Below are 27754 nucleotides of genomic sequence, written 5' to 3'. Positions count from 1 at the left end.
TTTGAAATGAAATGAAATTATTCTAAAGTATACTTAGATATATATTATAAATTCATTTGCTATTAGGTTAATATTCTTAGCACATAAAATGGAATATGAAATTATGGGGTCATATTCTTAATGATGTTTCAGAGGGATTTTTCAATTACTATATTTGAAACATCTGATAAAAATTGGGTTACTCTAGAATACATTTTACAAATTTATTTCAATTATTGGGGAATATATATGGATGTTAAGGCAATATTTTATACTTGATAAGCATAACTCTTGTTCTTGATCTTGTTCTCAGTGATTTAAATGTGCTAGTGTGGCTTTAAAAAAATTCTACTACAGCTTAACTGATTTCTAAATGATGACATTTTTGAAGTTGCAATGAATTATCTATTAAATAGAGTCTAATTTAGGTCCTTATTGAAGCATAGATTAAGAGATATTCTTGATTAATAAAATGTTCCCCATCTGTGAATATTGTTCAATATGAAAAATGTTCTAAAATAAAAATATTTTAAAAGTTGAACATATTTATTCAATATGGCTTAGTGTGTTTATATGAAAATTGCAGCTATAAAGAAAATGTCATACAGCTTTTCTGATTCTATAGGTCATTAGTCTGAAACCAATCATAAAGGAGTGAGGTGACAAAGTATGAATAGTTCAGAATTCATCATCATTAAAGAAAACTTTAAAGTTACTTTGTCATTAAAATATTATAGTATATTCATTTATAAAGGGGAGAGGGCAGGCTTATCTAGACTGTGATTACAGATTTTCTCTCTTTCTCCCTCCTTTCTTACTGAACTCCCCTGTTCTGGACATAATATTTGAATTAGCATCCCAACTGGGACAAGGGCAAAGAGAGTACTAGAAAAGAGATAGAAAAGACAAGACGTTTTTAAATTAATATTTTTTCTCTTCTGTCATAAGTAAATAATATTTCTCCTTATTAAGCATTTACTTATTGCCTAGTATTAATCTAGGATACTTTGTGGGAACAGAAAATAGGTAGAAGGCAAGGCCCATGAGCTTACAATCTTACTAGAGAAATCTGAAGCAATTAGAGAACATCATCACATCATGTAAAGCCGCACACTGGTTACACATAATTTAGGCATGCAGAAACCTGAGAAATTAATTTGTGGGTCAAAGTGATTAAAGATGAATGGGTCTATAGCTTGAGTTGGATAGCTTGGGAGAGAGGGAGAAGTGTGTATCTGTATGTCAGGAGAGGTAGGGCTGTGTGTGTGTGTGTGTGTGTGTGTGTGTGTTTATGAAATGGTGATAAAAAATGGAAAATAGAAAAGAATGAGAGAAGGATCTGGATAGATGAAAATAAAGCTATATCATAAAGGCTCTTACTAATGGGCCTTGAATTTGGTTCCAGGTATGTAATAGGGAGACACTGAAGGTTCTTAAACAGTGGGGTCAAATTCTAAACCACTTAAAAAATTGGTCTCATACTTTCTTAAAATTTCCTTTCAAACTTTTCAAACTCTCCTACTCATGATTTTTTTTTCAAGTGTCACTAGTTCCTACCATTCTGTCTCATTTTTAAATGTAGCTTCTCTCTGATGATTATGTACATGATACATCCTGGTTTCTGCTGCTAATGGTGAAATATATTTAACTATGTTTTTCTGTCTTCTGCCATGGAGAAGCATCTCAGTCAAGAAGCTGAAGGAATATTTCTTTTATATTCCTTTTATATTCCTTCTTGTCCTTATAATGAACACATTATAATTGATCATGATTATCAACATAAGTGTAGTTTTAGTTGGTTTAAAATAGAATGTTTCTCAGTTGAATATTTATGAGAATCTATTTTTTCATGTACGTACAATTTAAGTTGGATTTAAAATTACAACAGAAAGCAAATCTTCCTAAGACTCAATACAGTAGAAAATGTGTTTCTCTCTTCTTTTTTTTTTCTTCCTGAAAATGGCAGTTTTTATGCCTATGATAAAAACGCAAAGCACTGGAGCTCATGCACTGCAGAAAATGCTCAAGACCTTCCAGGCGTAACAAATAATAGCACCACAGAGAAGAATACAGTTTCTTTCTGCATCGAGGAACTGAGTTGCATTATATCTAGAAGCATTGATGGCAATAATTGTTCCGAATTTCCAGTGCTCTGTGGATGTATCAGGACCATCTAAAAATAGGAACACTTGTTTCTTTGAATCATAAATTCCAGGATGCATGACTATTTTCCCTACTATATTACCATCAAATTTCTTCTTATTAACGGTAGCTAAAAATTACTACCATAATAAGAATATATTTTCTAGTTAAAAGTCAACAAGCCACTAGACTCAAAATATAAAAAGAATGTTTTATAATATATCATTTTAATATAAATCAGAAAGTATCAATAAAACTGCACCATTAATTATAGACTTTAAATCTGACCCTTGTGTGTAATTAAAGATAAGAAAACACTTTTGCATTGGGTTAAATTTTAAAACCATTTTTTTTTATGCATGTTAGGCATAACAAAAACATCTATAAAAAGAAAAATAGATTTATGTTCAGTTTGTAAGTCTCTACAACTAAAACCCAAGCCAATAGCAGGTTTGATCAAAGGATTTATTAAGAACCCTGTAGAACTCCTTGTATATGGTAGATGTAAATATCCATTTAAAAATGAATCCTTCTGTAATTGAAAACTGTGGTGGTATTAAAACGTCTTCTTAAATTTTATGGTTTGTATGTTTGAAACAGAAACTTGAAACAGGTTTGATACCCTCTAAAAGAAATCCATGAACTGTTTATAATTGGAGATAGAACATGAAAAGGAAATAAAAGGAATAAAATGCAAAGAAATAATAGGGCACAAATATCCATAATTTAGTTATCTGAAATGGAGGCAGAATATCAAGTCTGTCTGATTAAAATTAAAAGTGCTATTATGAAGTTGGCACATGAAAAAAGCAGACTCCCAGTGAAAGAGTATTTTAATGTGCTGTAGATATTCTCCAGTGTTCACATCAATAAGCAGGGATCACTTTGGGCCTACAACTGCTTAGGTTAGCTAACCTAGTTAGCTGGAATACTATACATAGGAAGTGACTTTCAGTGGACCAGTGTCAGCTGTGGGAAACTATGTTGATTCGGGATAGCCATGTTACTCATACCGGGAATATCAGTGACCCAGATGGGCAAATCATTGATTTTTTTCAAGCCAGAGGAATTTTAGAGCTCAACCCCTTCATTACACAGTTGAAGAGACTAAGAGGTCAAATGAATTGACCTTGCCCTGTAGCTGATCAGCAGCTCACTGCCTAACATCCAGGCTGACAGCTTTTCTTAACTGAATAAGGTAATAAAATAGAAGCTATGTTTACTGAGACCACAGACAGCACCAAGCTGGCATAGGAGGAAGACAGCAGCTATTATGTTAGAAGTTGGAACCACCTTGACACAAGAGTTCCTTTAACACTTATCTCACATGTCTTCTTTACAGCACTTATCATATAGTCTCATAATTTGTTTATGTCTCTGTTGCTAGATGGTGAACTATGAGAGGGCCAGCCCCTCATACACAGTAAAAAATAAAATTTATTTAAGATGCCAGCAAGAGGTAAAGCAGGAGGTCAAATAAAAAGAAGGAAGCCCAGCCCAAATGGATTGAAAGCAAGAGGTTCAAACCGCCAAAACAACAGCCTACAAACATTCAGTGAAGAATAACCAGGTGTGTCAACAGCTGACCACGAGTCAACAGTTAGAAAAGTGGGGGGACCATGTGATGTGCAAATACCAAGCAAACAGTATTGATAGGGTAATTCTGCCATTGTATTCTCCATGAATCATCCCCTTACTATGTGTAGCTACAATCACTAGTGTTATAGAAGGCTGTAGAGCAATTTCACAGTAGGGAAAGAAGTGTAATTAGTTGGGACATGGACTGGGAATAATGGTCCTGTAAGGTGGACCTTTAAAGGGAGACTTGACAAGACTCCACGAAAAGACTGTATCCAGCCTATGATAATCATGAATTTTAAATCTCCACTTTACATAGAATGTGACAAAACTGATTTAGTACTGAATAATATGAGCCAGATGTAGGTAAAACTACCCACCTGGTGTGAACTGTGTAACCCACTTTTAAAATCTAAGCAATGTTCTTCTAAAAAGTTATTTGAAAAATCAAATAAAGTCTCCTGTTTCTGCGGCAATACAATCCTATATGAAAGCAGAGAGGGGTATTAGAACTACTACTATTCTTTGCTTCCTTCAGATTCTCAGTGAGAAAGGAGAGAGAGAGCAGCAATGTGGAGCTGAATTGTGAAGGCTGGGAGCTCTGTTTCTGCTCAGTCACTTCTGCTCCCATTAGTCTCTAACCTTGGTCAGCTATTAAAAAAAAAAACAAACAAAAAAACTCCAGCAGTAACAGCAGTAATAACAATAACAATAGCCAGAATTTTTGGAAGTTCACACTTACTGTACTAAATGCTTTATAGCTATGCTTTGCCAACTTGTACAAGTTACTTAACTTCTCTGTGCTTTAATTTTTTCATTTGCAAAGTATAGATAATAATAGCATCTAATTACTGTGACAATCAACTGAGTTAATATATGAAAAGTGTTTAGAACAGAGCTTGGTACATAGTAAGTACTTAATAAATAATAGTTATATTTTTTATCTCATTTAATCTTCAAAGCAAATCTTAAAATGTTGCTATTACTTATTCCTCAATTTACAGATAAGCAAATTGAAACTCAAAGAGTTTAACTGATTTGTTTAAGACCATAGAGCTAGTAAGGGCCAGAATAAAGACTTAAACCTCCAAATGTCCTGCTTTTTCACCTCTACAGCCTTCCCACTTCAGTACCTAAATCGTAGCCACACCACATAAGCTTCTCTGATTAGTGAATCCCTATGTTAAACATATCATGAGCTTTAAAATCTTGCTTTTTGCCCACCTTGTTATTCCCTCCATTTGAAATGGTTTCCCCCACTTTGTCAAGCATATTAAATTAAAATTATCCTTCAAGACTGAGTTCAAGTGCAACCTTTTCTATCTCACCTTCCTGCTCCCACTTTTACAGAAGTAATTGCTTGTGTTCCTTTAACAGTTATCTCACGTCTTCTTTACAGCACTTATCACATAGTCTCATAATTTGTTGATGTCTCTGCTGCTAGATGGTGAACTATGAGAGGGCCAGTCCCTCAAACACATTAAAAAATCAAATTTATTTAAGGTGCCAGACTCTGCTAAGGGCTTCACAAGGATGCACACTTCCTAAATCCTCTCAAAAACCTCATGACATAATGTACCATTGCAGTTCACTTTTTATTGATGAGGAATAGAAAGGTTAATAGCTTTCCCCAAATCACACATGCAGTAGATGCACAATAACTTATTCTTGTACTGAATTATGTCTAAGTAAAAATGCTTACGAAAAATGTTCAAAAATTCCTTTTTTAATGTAAGAAATTGATCTTTTTACTTTTAATTTTTTTGATAGAAAAGAACAAACTCTTCTTTCATCTATTTAGTCAGATTTCCCCCAAAAGCTATGAAAAGAAACGACTAATTAGGTAGTTCAAGCTCAAGTGTCAATTCAGCTTTAAAAATTATAATCACTTTTCTTTATATTGTAGGATTATAATCACTCCTCCTTATATTGTAGAATAATCAATGACTTCTTTCTTTATCCCATAATCTTGAATAGCCTTATAAGTTAAATGTTAATTTATTGTCTGTCAAAACCACACAAACCAGGACATGCATTATATTATAGAAAATAATAGACATGTCAATAGTCTATTATTTTCCAAACACAGAGAGAAGAAAAAGGAATTGTTTTCTGCCTCCAAGCTGAACTTGAAACCTAGATCTTTCTTATCATAATATTGTCCTGTGTCCCCAGAAGGAGCCAAGGAGGTGAATGCTACATGTGAATAATTCCAAACCCCAAACCACCTGTGGCTTTGAGGCCTTTTTTCCCCCGAGTCACTCAGAGAGAAATATATTCTCTTTGCTTTCCTCTGGGGACCTTTAAGGGAGCTAGTAATAACTGCCTGTTATGGTGAGAGGAAAACTGGCTTTAAAAGCCTTTTAACCCAAAGGGATTGAGCAGCTAATGGACATCATCCCTTTGGCAAAAAGAGATGATGTAAAACTCCTTCCCCATTTTAAAAACCAGGACTTGTTTATATAATCTTTTCATACAGTTAAAGCTTTTGGGTTTTAATATATTATTTAGAGCCTGTTACATTGCAGCATAAGGCAAAAAGTTATCAAAAAATAATAATAACAAAAACTTCTCTCTACATTGGTCCAGTTCCAATATGCCTTTAACTTATTTGACTGTTTTGACTGATGGCCAAAAAAGAAATTCCAGTCATTGCAAATGATATTTTCATTTTAACCACTATACAGACTAATTATGATTTTTTTGCCTCAAAATTGAGCAATTCTATCATTTTAATGTGGTGTAAAAAATGTTTCTGAGGGAATTAGGAAACTCACAGAACACTGACATGCCCATAGTTGACAATAACAACAAAAAATTTCAGCAGTAAACAATTCTTAGTATATCCTGCAATTTCCATTTAAAATATTTATAAGAGGATATTAACAAACATGAAAATGATGCATTTTTGCATAGAAAAATAAACTCACAAGATTTTAGAACCACAAATAACCAAAAACTCAGGTTACTGTCTACCTTGTTTAATGTCTTTAGCCAGTATTGGAAACATCACTATTTCCCATCTTAGCTTCTTTCTTTTCTAATATGAAATTAATGCAAATTGCTTTTGTTTTAATAATAATACAGTCTATGCTACACATGCCATGAAACAGTGAAACCCAGTAAATTTATCCAGTAGTGAATACACAGAAGTGAAGAGTTTTGGTTTTCTTTGCAACTGTCCTACAGTAATCCCAGGTGCAACCCAACTCATTATGACATAGTTTTGCTGAAAAATGTAATCTATATAGTTATAAATCAGTTTCATTGTACTTGCAGTAGAAGTAAATTTTGGAGGCCAACCCAATTTCTCAGCTGATAGGAGATTAGGGAGTTTTATTGTATTCCAATCAAGGAGCAATAAAAACATTGAAGGGGTGGCATGCTTTAATAATGAAAGATATGCACTCTGTTTCACAAGTTATCTGGGAGGGGCCCTGCAAGTCATCTTAAGATGCAGACAAATAACTCATTCCTTTGATTGCATTTTACCCAAGCATTTTTATCCTATCTTGCAGGAAGGCCTGAGTATGGCAGAAAGGACACCTCCATGTCTCTTGATGAAATTGAAATATCTCTGTTTTGGAAGTGGATAGTCAGGATATGAAGGAAACTTCGGAAGGGAAAATTTAGGTTTTGCTGTTATTATTCTATCTGTAGATAGAATTAAGTACATGGGAGCTGGTTCTAAAACACACCATAGTGATTCGTCTAGTGTGGCTGAAAGGTTGCTTTGAATAGAATGAGTGAGTTCCCTCTCAGTTGAGGGAGTATGTATAATATGTATGAAATCCCAAATAACACTGGGCAAAGATAGGTGATAAGGCACCAAAGTGAAAATGGAGAACAGTCCATTTGTGGCCATTATGATCAAGTTCTTCTTAGGAATTTTTACCATATTAGCACTCACAACTTATTGTTACTACATATTTATTGTTTCTTTCCCACTAGATTAAGAAATCTAAATAAGAGACTGTTCTGCCTTGTTTTCCACTGAGTACTCAGCACCAAGCCCAGCACCCAGCACATATTTGTTGAATAAGTAAATAAATGAACAAACAATTCAGATAGCATTCATGGAAGTTGAGGCAAATGGATAAGTGGTCATATTCATGTGTTAACAATCATAAATCAGTTAAATTCTGTAGTCAATGCTGGTGTTGAAATCTATCCAGCTGATATCTGCAAAAGATAATTCAGTCAATAGGTTATCCTGTCTACAAATAAGTTTTCATTTAATCACTATGGTTAGTTTTGTGTTATTTAAATGGGGTCTCTGTGGAGAACTGGGCAAATTACTCACCTCTTTCTGCCTTTATTAATATCTGCATAGGATTCCACAGTCACAGACTGAATGCCTAGCTTCAGCCAGGCATCTCACAAACAAATCTGTTGTGTCCAGAACTAACCAGATGAAATAGTACAGACATATCCACACAAACATATCACCACTATTATGAAAAACAGTTTAAAGACTGTTCAGCTCAGATGTGTGCTCAGTCCAAGAGGATCACATTATTATTGATAATCAGCCTCACAAGGAAGTTGGACACCCCCTGACCTGCTGCAGTGGAAATGTATTTTTATGGGTTGAAGATTAAATACATTAAATACTGAATTTTTGAATGAGTGCTAAAAGAGATCATGTGGTTTGGTCATTAAGACACTGAAGCAGCCTTTTATTTTGTATGATTATGACTGTTACCAATTGAGTAACAAATGGCATTGATTCACTGAGGATGTGTCTTGTCCACTGATTCCTGCTTGACCTGCAAATGCCAAGTTAGTCAGGAGTAGGCTTAAATAAAAGTCACTGCAGTTTGGCCTGACTCACTTGATCACTGGGGCTGGTCACTTACCAAAACCGTGGGAATTGGTTATTCCAAATAGCTAGGTGGAGTCAGGCAGCTTCACTTGGCTCTTGCTCTTGACTCCTCAATCCCAGACGTGTAACCCATACCTGTTTTCTTGTCTATGCAATAGTGAAACCTGTTGTCTCTGGCCTTAAGATTATTGCTGAATTTTCTACTGATTGCTGGTGATATTTGAACCTCTAAGCAAAGTTCGCCATAATTATCATCATTGCAATTATGTTTCTACTGTAAATTTTTTAAGTTGCAATCACAATGTTATCAGAACATCTTTTGATAACATTTTCTTTATTTTAGATAATGATTTCAGTACCAAGAAGACTTTATTGCTAGATCCAACTCACTGTTGTGCATTAAACTTTGTCTCAGATCCAATCAACTTTGGTGTAAAGTAAAAATGAGGTCAGAATGCTCACTAAATGGCTTGAACTATCCTTATATGAGCAAAACTGAATAGTTGCATATATCATTGAAACATTTCATTGATTTATTTTTCCTTATTTATATTGATGTTCTCTTTACAGAAGTACTATAGCAATATGAAATTCTGTTCTATTAGATTCCTAATCTTAATTATCAAATAACAAAAAAAACAAACTTCACAAAAACCAACAAATAAAACAACACAAAGCAAACAAAATAATAACTTTTTCTAGTTTTGTCATAATGCTAGTGTATACCATTCTTCTTACAAGTTGTATACTTAGAACCCCAAATTTCTATAGTACTTTGCTCCAAATTAAAGTGTGATATTTATACTAAAATTCTTAGCCAATTAAGCAGGTATACATCTTTAAATACTACTGGCATGTAAGAACAATAGAGGGATGATGATAATAAACTACCAAATAATGCTTTTACAGATAATATTACATCAGTTTATCAGCTTTATGTTGATTATCATTCATACATTTCCAGTCTGGAATATACTAGCTACAAATACGAAAAAAAAAAAAAAACATAATAAAGCTAGTCTTCCTAGTTTGTGCTTGCCTCCCAGATTAAAAAAAATTGTTATGTGCCAAAAATGTAAAACTTATTTCAAGAAAATTAACAGGCTACACGGGTAAATTTTGGCAAATGCAACTTTATATTGAAGTTCACACATCTGTATCTTAAAGAATGAGACTCACAGACTCTAATGTATTTCTAAAATACCAGAAATCATATTATAAGCTTTCACAAGTTAAAACTGAAATAATTTAAATGACCAATACACTGAATGTGCAGAAAGTATAAACAAGACTGTGCCTTCAGTAGAATAAATGCTTCACAAATTGTGCAGGATGTCATACTAAGGCTGTGGTCTCCCCTTGACAGCTGACTTAAAATATAAATGTACATCAACTGCCTGCTTCTTAGAACACTCTAGAATGGGTAGCACACCTCAAAAGGAAATTTCATTATCTCAGTGATGTGCACTTTAATTTTCAAACCATGTGAGAAAAAAGGAAAAAGTACTAAATGATCTTCCATGCACTTCCAGATGCATGACTGTGACCAGTTACTGATTCGATTTCCCTTGACTGTTTGCTCCAATGCTAAATAAGATGAAGGATACTAGATAACCCTTTAAGGCAACATGTGTTTATTCTGCATTATTAGAACTGCTCAGTTGTGACTGGCTGGTACCATTAATGTTGCCTCCCAGACCAATATCTAGCATTTGTAAAATATAAATGAATTGGAAAAACTTTATACCAAATCAACAAAAACCACATAATACAGTTCAATGCTAGCAGTCTTACTAGTAGATAAGGAAAGTGGTATTTAGAAATAGCAATGTATTAATACAAAAAAGTAAACTCTAATTGGAACCAATATACTGCTTTGGAATGCTCCCCAGAACTTACAAGGCGGTTTTTAAAGTGTGATATTCCAATAATTCATTGGCACGTCTTTAGTGGATTACAGTACTTTAAGTCCCCAAATATTTTAGTCTTTGCAAAACAATAAATAGTATGAAATGTTTTAAAGTCTTCAAACTTCTAAAATTAGTTTTTATCAACACATTTACCTCATGTCAACTTAATTTATTAAGATGTCCAATGCTAATTGTTTTTTGATGTTTTTTCATATGTAGTGACATACATAGCATTTAGCACTGATACTTAGCACCTGCTACTTTCATTATCTAGTTTTTGACCACATAAAGAAACTTAGGGCAGTGGTTCAGTCCTTTCTTAATTACAAACCTTCGCTGGCAGTCAGCAGGATCACTCTGAGATTTAAAATAGGATTATAGGTGAACTATTGCAAAGACTGCAGAATGTTGCCCAAATCCTTAAAACTGCTGATTCCACTCTTGAATTTCTTCTCAAGATATGGCTGTGGGCCACAATTGCTCAGCAGAGAAAGTTAGTGTTTCACAAGGCTAAAGATTTATAGATGCTCCCTCATATAACACAGTAAGGTTCCCTTGGTAACCTGGATTTTCTGCAGTAAAGAAGGGTTGTGCTGAAACAGCGCCTCAGCTCCCTGTTGGAGAAAATGCAAACAAAAGGATTGATTCCTGCTTGGGCAAAACTCATCCAGACAGCAGCTGTTAGAAATCCCCCTGGTACTACAGGCCCTCTTGCAAAAACTCTCCAATAACAGGCCACCAGGTAGGGGCCCCACAAGGTTAGAAAGAGAAAAGTCATTATATAGAACATTCTGCTGATTCTTTTCTCCATTTTGAACTCATCTAAGACCAATAACCTTCTTCTGCCTGTGGTGTTTGCATTTTGCCTGATGCCCAGCAAGGTGGGTGGTGTGGGACCCCTTCCAAATCCTGCTAGCCAATTGGCAGCTGCCTGGCCACTGGCTCCAGGACCATGAAAAGTCCAGTTCTGGCTGACTGCTGCTACAAACTGGACTGGCTTCATTTTCCTTCGATCGTGGACGAAAAATATCAGCTTGAGGTAGACAAGCTGTGTGGCTAGGAGGATGAGAGCAAGAAGCAGCATAAATCCTAAGGAATCATTAGCCCTGAAGGAGCGGTGTTGGAAGGTGCATTGATCTTCCTCCCTAATGAATGAGTAAGTGCCCACGTCTAAAACCGGGGGAAATGCCATGGCCACAGACAGAGTCCACACCATACAGATCACAGCCAGACACGTCCAAAAGGTCAGCCTCTTTGTATAGAAGCGGTGATGGGCGATAGCTAAGTATCTGGTGACACTGATGCAGAAGAGCATGAAAGCAGTGTGGAAACAGGACAAAACCCCCAGAAAGGCAATCACTTTGCAAGTCAGAGTCCCATAAGTCCAGGTAGAGCCATTTTTGACAGAGTTGAATACAAATGGGAAACAAATTGCAGATCTGAGGATATCTGAACAGCAAAGATCCAACAGGAAGTAGTAAGGTGCTCTATGCAAGGTCTTATCTTTCACTAGCAAAATGGAGATCAGGAGGTTGCCCACCACGCTGACTCCTATTATGAAACCCAAGGAAGTCAGTTTCAGAAAGGCTGTTAGAGGCGAGAGATTTTGCAAAATGTTGTCAGCTGCATGGCTATAGTTCGCCATAGATGGATGGAGGATAAGGATACAGCCTCAGTCAAGTCTCATGATCTAGATATAAGAAAAAGGAAAAGATAGATCCATACATTTTACTGAAAATATAATCCACAAAGAGAACTGATCCAATCTGCAGTCATGCTTCCTCTTTTCTTCCATTTGTTTTGCCATCAGAATATCTGAAAAAAAAAGTGCTATTAGTTCTTAAGTTAACAAGCAATGATGTCAGACAGTGCTAACATAAAGCTGTTCACTTATGGGGAAGCAAATAAAGTTTTAATTTTGAATAGTATTATTTGCTTTAGTAAATATTTTTGCTCAAGATTTCAGAGAATTGGCTTGTTTAGTTTTCTAAGCTAGGTAAATTTTAAAATGTCCCTATTTTGGACAATATACATTTGATTGGGTACCTCTAGGAGAGAAAGATTAAATGTCCCATTGTTGTAAAATATGCCAGTCCAGGAATTAATCACTAGAATTGCAATGGAATCAACAAGATTGCTCTTGGTAGGCAGAGAGACTACCTACATTTATTTGAGATCTGTTAGTATCTGTCAGTGTTTCACAGGCAGCTTCTCTGCTGATGTGGGTCCAAAGAACCCGTGCAAAATATGTCTTAAGTGCCACTATTCATGCTGCATGAGAGTATTTGTTGATTCATCTTAAAGCAAAATTTCAAAATTAGACTTCAAAATTAATAGGAACTTGTCCCAAGATTAGATGTGATTTAATCATTTGTCTTTCCTTCTCCACCCTACCCCCATTTTTGGCAAATCTTTTAAGCCCACATGATTATTAAAATGGTTAATGTAAATATTGGCCAGAGAAACACACCCAGAGGAATAATGCACTTCCATTTGTAAACCTTGGCTGCCTGGATTCAAATGAATATAACATGAACCTGTATTTCTTGGGCAATTAAGCCTTTTCCATTTACACTGATAACCTTTGTTGCAAATCGCAAACGGCTTTATTTTAAAACAAAATGCACATTGTCTCTTGGTGCCTGGACCACACCGGGGAAATCGGCTTCCTCTGTTATTCCCATCAAGCGTGTTTCCTTTGCCACTTCTCACTGGCCCGGAATATGCTGATGGAAGCCCAGGCAAAACTGCGTTCGATGATTTTAATTTCCCCACCGGTACATCCTCGGGTAAATACTGTTCGCATCATGCAACATTACGAAACCTGAAATCCGCCACCCCTGGATTTATAATGGGGGGAGGGTGGAGGAGGGGGAGAGGGAGAGAGACATGCATTACATACGCGAAGATGGGGAGAGAGATTGCTTCTGTGCTGCAAAGGAACCGTTCCCGGTGATTCGCAGTCTGATATTCCTCGGTCTTGAAAGCCTTTCCAGAAATGGAGCTCTCAGTAAGCCCTACTGAAGATGCATTGTCTGAATGTACTTCCATTATGCAGTTTATTGTCAAAAAAAAAAAAAAGAAAGAAAGAAAAAAACCACACACACACGCACAAAAACCTGAGGGAGGGCTCTTTCCCCGTGAACCTGCAGTTTGATCAACATTGTGCATCCCCCCTCCTCCAAACTTAACCAAGAGTATATCCTCCTACCTGTTGGTGTTGGATATCCCGACAGACTATAGCTTCTTCTTTCTATAAATTGCTGATTTTTTTTTTTTTTTTTTTTTTGCCTTAGTGCCTTTACTGAGCATCCAGGCAGGGCTCGGCGGCGCCTGCGCGCTGGAACCTCCTTGAGCTCCAGCCGCGTCCTCCCCTGTCGCAGCGGCACCGTCTCCCCCAGTAACGCAGGGGCCGCGGCGGCGGCGGTGGCGGTGGCGAGGGCGGCGGCGGGGCTGCTTCAGCCTCTGTGGAACCAACAGGAGCCCCTACCTGTCTCCAGAGCTGGCTAGGTTTATCGACTCCCCTGTCCAGTTCAACTTGCAGCATTAAGCATTTGTCCCCTCGTGGCTGCTTCTGAACTTTTCCCTCCCCGCATTTGAAGTGGGGGGTTGGAAAGGCCCGTTCAGGACCTCAGGCCCATCGTCTTCCCAAAGGCAGCGCACGAGGAAGTCACCGTGCCTGGGACGCCCTCCCCCTCCTCAGCTTCCCGGAACCCTAGCCTTCTCCAAACATTTTCTTCCTTTTTCTTTTGGGGTGGTCCAAACCACTGGAGGCTTCTTTTAATTTTTTTTTTTTTTTTTTTTTTTTTAATGATATCTCCAGCTAACCTTTGAATTTGCAGGTTAGCTTGGAAAAAGAAAAGAATGGGAAAAAAAGAAGAAAGAATTTTTTTTTCCACAGTAAAAAATATTGTCAATGGGGAAGAAAGGAAGCAGGTTAGAACAGCTCTGTTTTTGTTAGTCATTTTCTATTCTCCAGTGCACGCAGACATGCGTAAAAGTAGGGAGAAAACCAAGTTCAGAGGACAATATGAGTTACATTCATTCTACCTTAAAGGATGTCAGTAAAGAATCAGGCTTACAAAATGTTTAAATGGCTATTCCTGGCATTCCACCCCACCAAGCAACAGTATTTCTTTTCCTTTCTTGCAAGTTCGGCTGACCAATGATGGGTGATGTCAAAGAGTTGTGTGTATGAGTTTCCTTTTGTCCCCTTTGTTATTACAGATGGAAAATACTAGGAATATGACAAATATATAAAACTTACAACAATCCAAAAGGTCGGATGATATTACAGACACCACGTAGCCTGACACGTGGGTGCTTGCAATGCCTCTAGAATCATGCATTTTCTTATTTTACCATTTCCGAAGAGTTTTGTTTGTGGGGATGATACAAAATTTTAGACAACTAACTCCCCAGTTCCCCTACCCAAAACTATCAAACATGCTTTCATTAATTCCCAATGTAAAACGTCTGCTTCTTTTCTCGCATGCTTATTGCTTTATAATAATTTGTTAATGAAACGAAAAATAAAAATCTTCTCTACAGTAATAATCTGATCTCGAGACAGCAGTAAAATACCTCATTGCTGGGTGGTGAGATTGTGACATTCAGGGGAACTCAGGCCAATCAGCATACAGATAATATGGGTTAATTTACATATTGTATTTCTATTGGACGAGCCGAGGTAAAGCCTTATCTGTTTAAAGCTTGATGTCACAGTCATTACACAAAGCCCTGTGTTGGTAATACTGAAATGATGTTAAATTTCCCTGATTTGTTCTTGAATTTCCTAATTCCATTTAAAAAAAGGGATAATTTTTTTTTTAAAAGAATATACTTGAGACCCTAAACTTTGGCATTCCCTTAACCTAGAAATATCAATCCTATAGCCATGCTGGAAGTAACTTGAGGGCATTTCCATTCAAGTAAAACATTCTACTTTTTGCAAATCAAATGAATTCAAAACTATCTGGTGGTTTGCAACTTCTAAGTAAAATGTCGTATATCGTTTTTGTGAAACTACAAATCAATTCAACTTGTGCTTTTTTGCTTCCCAATAAGTGCTTCAATGTAGTTTGCAAAGAGTTATTTCCTAAATATTTACAGTTTAAAAAAATGTATAGAATAAGAGACTTAAGTTTGCTGAAGATTCATAATTGGCCAGATGTTAGGTTGTACAGATTAGGGAAAAGCTATTTAAAAGTAAATTAAGAGTCACTGCACTGCCAGGCCATGAGGCAATAATTTACTCTGCTAAAATTTATAGGGCCAGGATCCAAGGGTTTCAACTAGCCTTATTCTTTAAGCAGATATTGATTCCTTAAAAATAAGGAAGAGGGTATGTGTGTTTGCAATATTCTTTCACATCCACATCTCAGGGTATAGTAAAGCACAGTTACACCCACTAATTCTTCAGTTTTACCAGCTGTTAGATAAAAATGTCTTTTTCTTGACTCACAAGGGGGCTAAAGAAATTAATGAGATATTTTCCATCTAGCTCATTAACTCTACTGGGGAGAACATTGGAAGCTACATCTTCTATCAACAGGGTTTTAAAAAAATACATTTAGTAGCTGATAAAAGTTTCATATCATCTGCAAGTTCTCAAATGTAAAGTTACTGCTTCAATTTGTTTAGATCATACACTTATTTGGTCTTAGCTAATTTCTTTTTTTTATTCCTTATATCACCAAACCCAGAAAAATTGATTTCCAGGTTAAGAATAAAGGAACAAAGCAAAGGAAATAAAACTATATGTCTTAATCCTTGGGTTTGAAGGATTCTGAGGGTTTACAAACTGTTGGCACATTATATGTACTATATTGATCAGTGTATTAGGAAAACTGATATAATTGCTTAATTTGGTTCTTATGAAAAGCATATACCATTTTATTAAAAACCAATGACGTTCTTTTCAAAATTAATCTATTTCAGATTTTTGCCAAGTGATGCACAGTATCATGATTAGCAAAAACAGTGAGTGTTTTTGTTCTGTGCATTGTTTACATGAATGTGCGTGTCAGAAATTAACCCTTGGTAAATGCAGAAAATAACAGGCTAGAATAAAACATCCTAAAAGAAATTTAGTAATTCATTTCAAATGACATCTCTTCTGCTTAAAGCTTAAAACATGCGTCTTTGGTGCTTTCAACTGTTACCAAAATTTAAAGCTGTATCTGAAAAAGAGCCTTTTTAAAGTTTTCTTTAAAACTTTAACTATCTTGGTAAGAAAGGCTACCATTGGGGGTTTTTGCACAGAAATACTTTCTGATCGATTATTCAAAAAAAATTACTAACCTGGAATAAGTGACCAGTAGGAGGGGAGATTATACACCTCCCTTTTTTGATAATGGTTTTCATGTCTTAGTTGATAATCGTCTTGATAATGGTTTTCACATCTTAGTTGATAACGGTTTTCACATCTTAGTTGCTGCAAAAAGTGACTTTTTTCATAGTGACATCTAAGTAACTGAAAGTTTTTAGGGCATTGTATTAATCTATTTGAGGAGCAGAATGGTGAAAGAATATGCTAGACAAACTATGCCTTGGGAGTTGGGAATAACCATAATCGTGAACATCCCAAACAGTGAATCTTTTTCAGAATGTTAATTAGTTTTTAAAACATTAAGAATCTGGCATTTTTTTTCCAAAACACTACACAGTTCATTTGTTAGACTTTTCTCTCTGCTCTGCCACAAAATACGTTCCAAAGTGTTAATATAATTCATTTTTAATTTTAAAGCTAGCATCTCTAAGATTTTCCTTCTCAATTTAACTTCCAAGCTTTTGAAGATTCAGCAGTTTACCTTCTCTTCTTCCCTTTATGTTGACAATTTCCTCCTCTCAGAACACTTCAGGACTTGTTCCTTTATTCAATTTAACAAACATTGCTGGAACTCCTCCTACTCTGTATGAGGCACTGTGCTAGATCTTGCAAGAAATAAGAAATTGGGTGGTAGGTCCAGTTTACAGGTGGACTCATCACTGTAGGGAAAGCCTGAACTGATGTAAGTGGAACGGGAAAAATGAAGAGAAGCAAAGGGGTGGATCTGCTTGTTAAGAGGAGCCATATTTCTTATGGAGTAATTGGCTTAGGGAAGCAAAGGAGATCAAGGGGTAAGAATCAATTCTCAGGTTTCGAACTTGGAGAAGAACTGGGAGGCAGAAGACACCATTAACCAGAGGAAACAAAAGTTACAAAGGAAGGAGCTGGTTTGGTAACAAAAAGAGTGAGTTAATTTTAGACACTTGAATGTGAAATGCTGGTGGAATACTTAAATGTTGATGTGTTATACTCAGTTGAAAGTGAAGAGCCTGAATTCAGAAAGTATTTATAGAGAAACTATCGGGCGACATTGCCAAGGGAGAGATTGTTGAGAGAGAAGAAGGTTGAGGTTAAACAAAACAGACATGCCCATTCCCCTCCATTTGAACATATCAGAAACCTAATAGAATGCCTCCATAAAAGAAACAGGAAGATCATGGAAGAACCTGAAAACCAATGTTATAGACCCTGAGGGAGGAGAGAATTTCAAGGAAGGAGTGGTCATCACTGTAAGTTGTGACTCAGAGATTTAGAAGAATAACACATAAGAAGATATCCTTGGATCTGGTGATGAGGAAAATCATTAGCAATCTTAGAGAAAGCACTTTCAGAAGAGAAAGTCAGTAGACTGTAAGGGATTAACAAGCAAGGGACACAGGCTTAAAGGCTTATGAGGTCAGGCTAAGAAACTATTTTGCCGTTAATGACAGCACTGTCTCGGTGATAAAGGTTTGAATGAATTCTCTTGATGTTTTATGAGCAAAGTGATGGTTATTTAAATAAATATAGCATGCTTTCTTCTTCTGGAAGTCTTTAAACTCTTCTCATATTACACATTACTGAAGTGTGACCCTGTGAATGAGAAGAGCAAATGCAAGTTTTTGTACTAATGCCTGGTAAAACTTTAGAGCTTAGAGGAAAAGCCCTTTGTCTGTTAAAATATTCTAAGTTGTCTCATTCACCTTTGCCTTTTTGAAAAAGTATTTAGCCTCAACCGTGTAAAGCGAAAAAAGTGACCCCCACATGGATGTGTCATGGGTGCGAGTGTGTGTGCCTGAGAATGTTTTAGAAGAGTAGGTGAGGAGAAGAAGTAAGTGTTGGTAAAATAATTAAGAAATAGGAAGTTAACTTAATATTCAGGTTAATGGAGAGTCACATATATCTTGCATGCATTGTAAATTTTCATGAAATAAAAATGCAATATAATTTTTAAAATTCTAGAAGTATGAGGTATTTTTTCTTTGATTATCCAGAGGTTATCTCAGTCATACAGTGCATTAGGACCATTATTATGAGGACCTGTTATATGATATGAGCAGATTATGGTTATTTGAGCTTTTGTGGTGTTCAGCTTTTTGAAAAATGAACATAATTAAAACATGGCTGAAAGTAAAGACTCTAAAGTAAGTAAAGTTACCCCAGACTCTAATTAAAGAGCTTTTCATATTGACCATCCAAACTTACATTCTGTTTAGTCCTTCCACTTTCATTTCTCTTAATTTTTTAAACGTTACAACTGAACCCTATAAAATAAAAACAAAGACAAAACTAAAATTCCCACCCCTTATAAATATAGTTACTACTTTAATTTAATATGGTTAATATTTGGTTAAAATGGAAATGTGCTATCATCTGCCTAATTTCATGTTAAAACAGACTCTATTAAGAATAAGTCCTGGGGGCAGCATTGTTTCATTCATTTAACAAATGTTCTAGACTCCATGAGAATATGAGCTCTATTATTTTGTCACTATTCATGCCTGGCATATCAAAGACACTGGGCACATTTTTGTTCATGGGAAGTTACGACTCTACTACATAAAGGATGCTGTACTAGGCACCGTTGGGAAGGATATAAAAGAAGAAAGACAATGGCATGGGCTCCAACTGGACTCTATGCCTTTCTTAATTTAATAAGGTTAGGATAATTATTTTTATGATGGGCAGAAAGTCTTTTTGGCCAAAGATTTACTCTGGATTTGAGGGAATTTTGTTTGCTTTTTAGTCTTATTACATTAGCATTTACATAATTCTTTATTTGCTTTACTACTTAGTAATTTCAAACCATTTTCTAATAAGTTAATGCCTCTCATGTAGATTATGAGCCAAGAGCAGATATTTTATGCCTTGAGCTCATAACCCGGTGCTCAAATAGGTGACAAAATATCTGCTTATTTTATCTGGCTTTGGACTCATGATCATTAATTTTTTAGTAGCCAAAAGAGTGGTGCGTCCTGAAATGAAAACTCGATCTATCAGTACAGAAATAAAAAGCTCAATAGTATAAAAAGAAAGTTTTAAATGATGGATACTTTATGGTCTAATTTTGCCTGTGGATTATTAATAATTACCTATAGGACAGAAAGCAAAGGGGTTGAAACAGAAACTGGTCATTTAGCTACCCAGAAAAAGACTGCAAGATGATGTTAATCTTGGGTACAAATCACGATTATAGTTTATTGCATTTTCTTTGTCCTTTTTTTTAAAAAAATAAAAAAAGGTATTGCTTTCCCTTCTTTACCAGGCAGAAATTAAAGCTGACTATAAGAAGTTCTCATATAAAATAGTGCTGATTCATCTTACTAATTGAATATAATAATAATAATAATAATAAAAGGCTACCAGCCAAATCACTCTTTAAGTCCTCTAAGCTTGAACATAGTCCAGAGTTGATAATAAGATTTTGTAATCTCTGGAACAAGGAAGCGCAGAATGAAACCTCCAACAACTCAAAACAGCATGGCAGCTCACTTTCAGAAGGTACTAATGACTAGGGCTGAGTGCATACAATTTCAGCACATAGAATTTGGTTGGGATTGCCTTTCTCTATCTGATCTAGAATCACAGCATCCTGTATTGGCAGTTGGTATGTGATTTATAGCAGTTGCTTTCTGGCAGGGCTATAGTTAATGAGTTGTTAATCATTTCCATGGGGTATAAAGAATGCTGTTGCATGCATGCATTATGAAAAATGTGTCTTGTTTATAGAGATTCAAAATACCAAATGCCTTACGTCTACAAACTCTGTAATCTGTACTTCTAGCTGTTACCCATCATCTGTCTGAATGTCACTGTACTGCATAGTGGTGGGCATGTGAACAAGCTTAGGAGGTAGAGGTAGGAATGGTCCCATGCCCAGGGTTCCAATATTTTTTAACTGTGCATTTCATATCACTTAATCCCAATTATAATTATAGAATAGAGCTATGATTCTAACATTTTCAGAATTAGTTGCTAGTTGTTTGGGCAAACAGTTGTCTAGGTTAACTGGAAGACAATTGTCCAGGTAAAAAATTGGAAGGTGTCCAGGTAAATGGCCTGTCCTCTTGTGAGAATTCTGAATGTAGAAATTTCTGGCAATTTTCATTAGTCTGGTGCCTCCGCTAGTCACTATGGGGGTGTGGTGTGCAGCTCCAGTACTGCTATCATTTCATTTTTACTTGTATTAAATCCTTCAACAGCCGTAGGTCTTTGTAAGCTCCCACACTTTTCTAGAAGGTTTCTTCTAAGGGAGCCCTGGGTCTTTTGCATTTCTTTCACAGTAGATCTGATCAGTTAATTAAAAACAACTCCATCACATAAAATTAAAAATTTCCTCTCAGGCATTCACCAGTTCAGGAATGTTCTGTATAGAGGTACAGTTGTATATGTTGCATAGCATTATATAAAACACTTTCACATGCATTGGCTCTTCTACATCTAAAATATTTATGCTTGAGTCAGGGACTAAGACTCAGTTGGTCTGCAGACTCAGGCCAGAGAGTGTTTTCCACTACACCACGCAGCTCTTTAACACTCAGCTTCCAATAAGCAAGGTCAGAACATTGTGTGATCTGCTCTCCACTTACAACCTAAACAGTTCTAAAATTTGATTTTAAAAGGCCCTTAGAATGACTGTTATCAAAAAGATGAATGATAACTGATATCGGCAAAAATGTAGAGCAAAGGGAACCCCTGTATACTGTTAGTGGGAATGTAAAGTGGTACAGCCATTTTGGAAAATAGTATGGAGCTTCCTTAAAAAACTAAAGATAGATTTTCCATATCATTCAGCAATCCCACTTCTGGGTATATATCCAAAGGAATTGAAATCAGTATGGCAAAGAAATATCTGTACTCCCATTTCATTTCAACATTATTCACAATAGCCAACCTATCCATCATTGTAGATGAATAGACAAAGCTATTGCTTCCATTGATGGAAATAGCCTGTCCATCAATGTGGATAAATAGATGAAGAAAATGTGGTATATATGCACCATATAGTAACACACAATCTCAAAAAATAAGGAAATTCTGTCCTTTGTGGCAACATAGATGGAATTGGAGGATATTATACTAAGTGAAATAAACTACGCACAGAAAAACAAATACTGTGATTTCTCTATTTGTGGAGTCTATAAAAGTTAGTCTCAGAGAAACAGAAAGAACAGTGATTACCAGAGGCTGTGGGCAACAGGGAGACGGATGGAGAAAAGGAAGATGTTAATCAAAGGGTACAAAGTTTCAGTTACACTTGAGGAATACGTTTTACTGACTTATTGCCCTGCAGTTAATAATAATCTATTGCATATTTCAAAATTGATAAAATAGATTTTTTATATTCTCAGCACAACAAAAGATAAATTGGTGAGGTGACGAATATGTTAATTAGCTTTATAGACTCTATAACATGTACATAGATCAAAACATCCCATTATACCTCATAAATATAGACAATTATTATTTGTCAATTAAAAAATCCTTATCAAAAACATATATAAAATCCACACTTTTATCTTGGGGATCTTCAAGACTTCATTTTTTAGTTAAGGATTGTTTATTCCATTCATGCACTGTTGATTTCTATAAATTCTAATGGGAGTTAATCACATAAATTTTGGCACTTGTTTGAAAGATTAGGAATCATGCAGCAACAGTACTTTTGTATATAGCCTACTTGTTCTCCACTCTATAAATGGTTTGTTTTTTGTGCCATCTGGCATCAAATAGGTGAGATTCTTGCTGGAGTTCCACGATGAGTCTTACTACTACAGAAGAACATACATAACTTGACATTTGGTGAAAAGATGGGCTGAGTTTTTGATCCTACTCACAAACTATGTCCAAAATAGTGTTTAGTAAAAAGTCAAGGAAGTTGGATTGATGCATGCCAACATCACCCTTGAAGTTGTGTATGTATATACACATGTTTCATATTTAACTTGCTCTCTCTATAATTTTGATACTGTATAGCTCCGAGAAGACAAGATCTCAATCTGGGTTGACTGGTTTTGTGTCCCTCTGCCTATAGTAGTGCCTGTCACAAGGTAGGCATTCAGCAATTATTAGTGGAATAAATGAATGAATGTTTCCATTTAAAAAAAATCATCATAGGGCCAGGGGTAGTAGCTCATTCCTATAATCCCAGCACAAGGCAGGAGCATAGCTTGAAATCAGGAGTTCAAGACCAGCCTGGGAAACATAGTGAGACCCCATCCCTAATAACTTAAAAAAAAAAAAAATAGCCAGTCATAGTGTCACACAGTTTTAGTCCTAGCTACTCCACAGGCTGAGGTGGGAGGATTGCTTGAACCCAGGAGTTCAAGGTTACAGTGAGCTATGATTGTGCCACTGTATTCCAGCCTAGGCTGTAGAGTGACACCCTGTCTCATTAAAAAAAATATTTTTTTGCATCTATTTCTCCTAATAAATCTTTAAGCATGTGACCAGTTTTGAAAATAAATTAAAAAACAATCTCTTCCTTCCCCTGAGGAGCTGTACCATATGTGATGATTGAAATTTTTTTTCTCACAGTATGTCCACATACTTCTAAAGGACAATATGTCATAGAAAGCCTCAAGTCAACCTAATAACTATGCAGTACCTAACTATATTTAGTTAACATATAACTAATAACTAACTATAGTTAGTTAATGTGCTCTCTCAAAATTATTGAGAGAGCAAGTTAAATGCCCAGCATGTGTGCATATGCACAAATGTTGGGTGAAGTTAACATCAATCCTGAGCTTTTTTGACTGTTTACCTAAACTTCACTTTGAACACAGTCTGTAATAGGATAAACAAATGCATAGTAGACAAACCTACTGATAAACTAGGGCGAAAAGGTGTGAAAGCTGAACTTATATTTACTTTGGCAGAACTTGAACTTTGTAATTACCATCAAGCATTGCCTAGATTTGTTGACTTTTGGAGCTGAGCCATTACTCATATGCACATAGTTGTCATGATTTATAAATTAATTTTAAAAACATTATTTCATTGGATTATAACCTCATCCTTTAAAGTATCATTCTTCTTTAAATATAATAAAAACCAGGTTGAGAGATATAAATAATTAATAGTTATATGATACTATTAATATGACAGGTTTTGTTCTTCACATTTATTATTTCATTTTCACAAAACCTTATAAGGTAGGTTTTATGATTCCATTTTACTGATGAGAAAATTCATTTTATGTGAGGCACACAGAGATGTAATAACTTGCTTAGGTCAATGGAAAAGTTGGCGTTTGTGCTAAGTGACCTACCTAAAGAAATAATAAAACCAGAAACTTGATTTAGGTTTTTCTGACACTAAATATTATGTACTTTCAGTATGCCACAGTGCCTCTAGGGTGTAGATCAGCACTGTCCACAGATATTTAATGTGAACCATGAATGTGATTTTAAATTTTCTGGCATTCAAAATAAAAAAGTAAAATGAAACACTTAAAACTAATTTTAATAATATATTTTATTTTAAGCACTATATCCAAATATGCCAAGATATAATTAATACAAAATTATTAAAAAGATATTTTATATATTCTTTTCTCACTAAGCCTTCAAAAGTCAGTGTGTATTATACAACACTTACGTGACATCTGAATTCAGATTAGATAATTTCCAATGTTCCAACCAGCTTTAAGTCATCAGGCATAAAGTCTCTGTCTATAGATAAGGATAATAAGGCCTAGAAAGGTGAATTCCTATAGTCCCAGAGTTAATCAGGTACAGAAAAGTCAGGTTGGTGACCAGAGTTGAAGAGAAAAATCACTTTCCAAGACTTAAGCCCTGGTGAAGTCTCAGCTGCCTTACTATGTGAGTGAGGTAATGCTTTGAGGCACTCTGCCTGCATGGTTTCTGTCAGCAGCTGGTCACATATAAACCTAACTAACGAGAAGAACCCGTTGAACTGCATTCCATCTCTCAAACCATGAAGGCCAGACCAGCTGTTTGGACATGTTAAATGCTGTTTATTTATTTATTTTGCAACGTTGCATGAAACAAAGAAAAAGCTAAAAAAGTTCAAATGTCCGTGGAAATAGTAATCTGAAAACTCCCACTCCTCATATATTCCCTGTTTAAATACAGATGGGCCGTGGAAAGCATTTTATCAGAATGTGATTCAATTTGGCAAGCAGGTTGAGATCTTATAGGCTTCAGAAAGTGTGTTGTCTTAGAAATGTTCCCCAATTTCATTACAAATATTCTGGGCTTTCATACGTTTATTACACTGTCTTTACCGTTGATTGCTGGAAACCCAGGATGGTTTCTGTAGTTTACCCTAAATTCATTCAAACTTTTCAAGTTTTCAGAGCCAAATCTTACTCCTTGATTTTGGAAGCTACCAAGACAGCTCTGTGGAACCTGGGTATCTGATTAACACAGATGAAAACCACTGATTTAGATTTAATCCACTCCCCTCCCCTCAGTTTTTTCTCTTTGCCAGGCTGATGATAGCCAGAGACTTTTACAATTCTAAAGTATTTGAGCTTATGAAAATTGTCCAAGTATGAGTACTATGTGATAGAAGAGTCAATGGAAAAAAACACAATGAGAAAGAACCAAAGTAGGTCAGAATTATTGCTGGGGATGGGGGTAGAACAAGTTCAAGCTTGCCTTGCTAGGTGATTGATAGACACATAGACACACACACACACACGTACAATCAGACAAGGGATTCAGTTTGACAGGAAGATGAGTTTAATTTTAGCAAATGAATATGAAGTGACAGCCATGCATTTACATGGCATCATTTATTACCACTCATTTGTCTTAAAACTCGAACACGGAGAGTCAAGGCCAGCCAAATGGAAATTGTCTGCTCATAGGAGAAGCCCTGGGGCCTTACTCTGAGTGAGGTAGCTTGGAGACCAGAAAATTTCTCTAAGAAAGACAGTATGGGGAGAAGAGAAGGCAAAGGTCCAAGATCCAAAAAATGAATAAATGTTAATACATCAGAAGAGCAAGATAAACCAGTTAAGAAGATGGCACAGGAGCAGCAGAAAGGCAGGAGGAAGACAATCCTCATCCCCTCCCTGTTGACTCCCTTGACAAAATGACCATCTTCTTTCCCAAAGCCATTGCAAAAGCCTCCAAGTTGGTTTCTCTCTGGTACCCTTGCCAACGTGGAGTTTATTCTCCAAAGAGCAAAATTGGTTTGCTTAAAACATTAAATTAGAGCATTTTTCTTGTCTGCCAGAAACTCTCAGTCCCTGCCATGACCTACATGATCTGGTAACACTCTGACCTCATTTACATTTGGTATCTTCCTCACTCTGCTGTTCTTTGAATGCACTAGGTATGCTTTCATCTCAGGACCTGCTGTTCCCTCTGTGTGTGGAAACTTCCTTCAGCCAGCCACATGGCTCAGTCCTTCACTTCCTTCAGATCTCTCCTCATATATCACCTTCTCAGAGAAACCCTCCCTGACTACCCTCTGTGAAACAGCATCCCTCCCTATCCATTCCTTTCTATTTTTCTTATTGTGCTTTATTTTTCTTAGTATTTCTATCACCAACTAGTGTGTGTGTGTGTGTGTGTGTGTGTGTGTGTATGTGTGTGTGTGTGTATAAAATGTTTTTAGCTGGGTATGATGGTACATGCCTGTGGTCCCAGCTACTCAGGAGGCTGAGGTGGGAGGATATCTTAAAGAAGTGGAGGTTGCAGTCAACCAAGATTACACCACTGCACTCCAACCTGGGTTATAGAGCAAGAGTTTATAAAAAAAAAAAAAAAAAAAAAAAGAGGAAGGAAGGAAAGAAAGAAAGGGAAGGAAGGGATAGAAAGAAAGGAAAGAGGGAAGGAAAGAAGAAAGGGAGGGAGGGAAGGTAGGTAAGGAAAGGAAGGGAGGAAAGGAAAGGAAGGAAGGAAAGGAAGGAAGGAAGGAAGGAAAGGAAAGAAGGAAGGAAAGGAAGGAAGGAAGGGAGGGAAGGAAGAGAAGGAAGGAAGGAAGGAAGAAACGAAGGAAGGAAGGGGGTTATGCACTCTCAATGCCTAGAATAATGTCTGGCATTGAATAGGTGCTCAATAAATACACATTATATAAACAAATGGGTAAGATAATACAATACTACAAAGAAAAGTTGCAGATAGTTCTAAGAAGATACTCAACAGAGTCAAGGCCATGAGGAGGCCAGAAAAGAAATGAATTAGGGAAAGGCCATTTCAATGGTCCTATCACCTGTGCTCCTTGTGACAGAGAAAGTCAGGCAGTGCTTCATCTTTATTCAATTAACCATTTGCTTCTCAGTACTTCCATAAGTGTGTTTATATATATAATCTTTTATGGCACACAAGGTATCATACCTTGTAGGATTTGTAAAGGTATTTCTCTTCCCTCTATGTTATAAGTATCTTGCAAATATGTACTATGATTTTTCTATCTTTGTATCCCCAGCAGCTGATGTATTAACACAGCTAAATAAATGAATAACAAGATGAATGAATTAAAAGGAACGAGAAGAAGGAACAAGTAGTAAATGTATAAAGAGTTGGTGTAGACTGGTTGAAGGAAAGAAAATTGGAAAATGGCTTAATTGGATGGTAGGATCAGGCAAAGATTTCTTTCCCTCTTTCCAGGCTCATGCGTGTGGGAAGGAGAAAAATCCACAAGCTCTGGAGACAGCCTTGTTTCAAACTTTATCTCTGCCACTTACTTGCTAGCTGTGTGATCTTGGGGAGACCATATCATTTTTGCAGCTGAGTTTCCCATGGATAATACTGAGCTAAAATAGTGTAACCAAGTAGTCCTGTTTTTCTAAGAGAAAACAAAATGAGTTTTTAAAATTATTTTCTCTCCTTTTCTCCTTTCCCCATTTCCCCCTGCTCCCCACTTCCTACTTAGTTCTTTAGAAATGCAGTTATAACCTTTTACCTCCTCTTCACCAGACACTCCTCATAGGGCAATTGCATCTATGTGCTTAGAAGCTCCAGAGTAAAACTCTCACCTACTACAAGACTGCCTCAAGAGATAACAGTTAATTTACAACCGAAAGTATGC

General features: G+C 36.1%; 1 protein-coding gene and 1 long non-coding RNA gene across 4 annotated transcripts in view; one reads left to right on the top strand and one right to left on the bottom strand.

The window, feature by feature from the left end:
- Positions 1-27754, top strand: part of LOC135274016 (uncharacterized) — a 692063-nt gene that overhangs the window by 146091 nt on the left and 518218 nt on the right. The window lies entirely within an intron of this gene.
- GPR85 (G protein-coupled receptor 85) lies at positions 8853-13813 on the bottom strand. Of its 3 annotated transcripts, none has more exons than XM_012457000.2 (3): positions 13646-13813; positions 13337-13454; positions 8853-12249 (listed from the first exon to the last, which is right to left on the bottom strand). In XM_012457000.2, the coding sequence occupies exon 3, from the start codon at positions 12077-12079 to the stop codon at positions 10967-10969; it is 1113 nt and encodes a 370-aa protein (XP_012312423.1). In that variant the 5' UTR covers positions 12080-12249; positions 13337-13454; positions 13646-13813; the 3' UTR covers positions 8853-10966. The 3 variants fall into 3 exon arrangements, with proteins under 3 accessions (XP_012312423.1, XP_012312424.1, XP_012312425.1); XM_012457001.2 differs by having other exon boundaries at positions 13337-13451; XM_012457002.2 differs by lacking the exon at positions 13337-13454.

The sequence above is a fragment of the Aotus nancymaae genome, unplaced genomic scaffold (genome assembly GCF_030222135.1).
Source record: "Aotus nancymaae isolate 86718 unplaced genomic scaffold, 86718_ANA_hifiasm-v0.15.2.pri h1tg000002l, whole genome shotgun sequence".
Classification (NCBI taxonomy): Eukaryota; Metazoa; Chordata; class Mammalia; order Primates; family Aotidae; genus Aotus; species Aotus nancymaae.
This window is presented reverse-complemented; position numbering and strand designations above follow the sequence as displayed.

What these genes read in the sequence shown, in the direction of transcription:
- GPR85 (XM_012457000.2), bottom strand. Translation starts at nt 12,079, where the DNA reads ATGGCGAACTATAGCCATGCAGCTGACAACATTTTGCAAAATCTCTCG.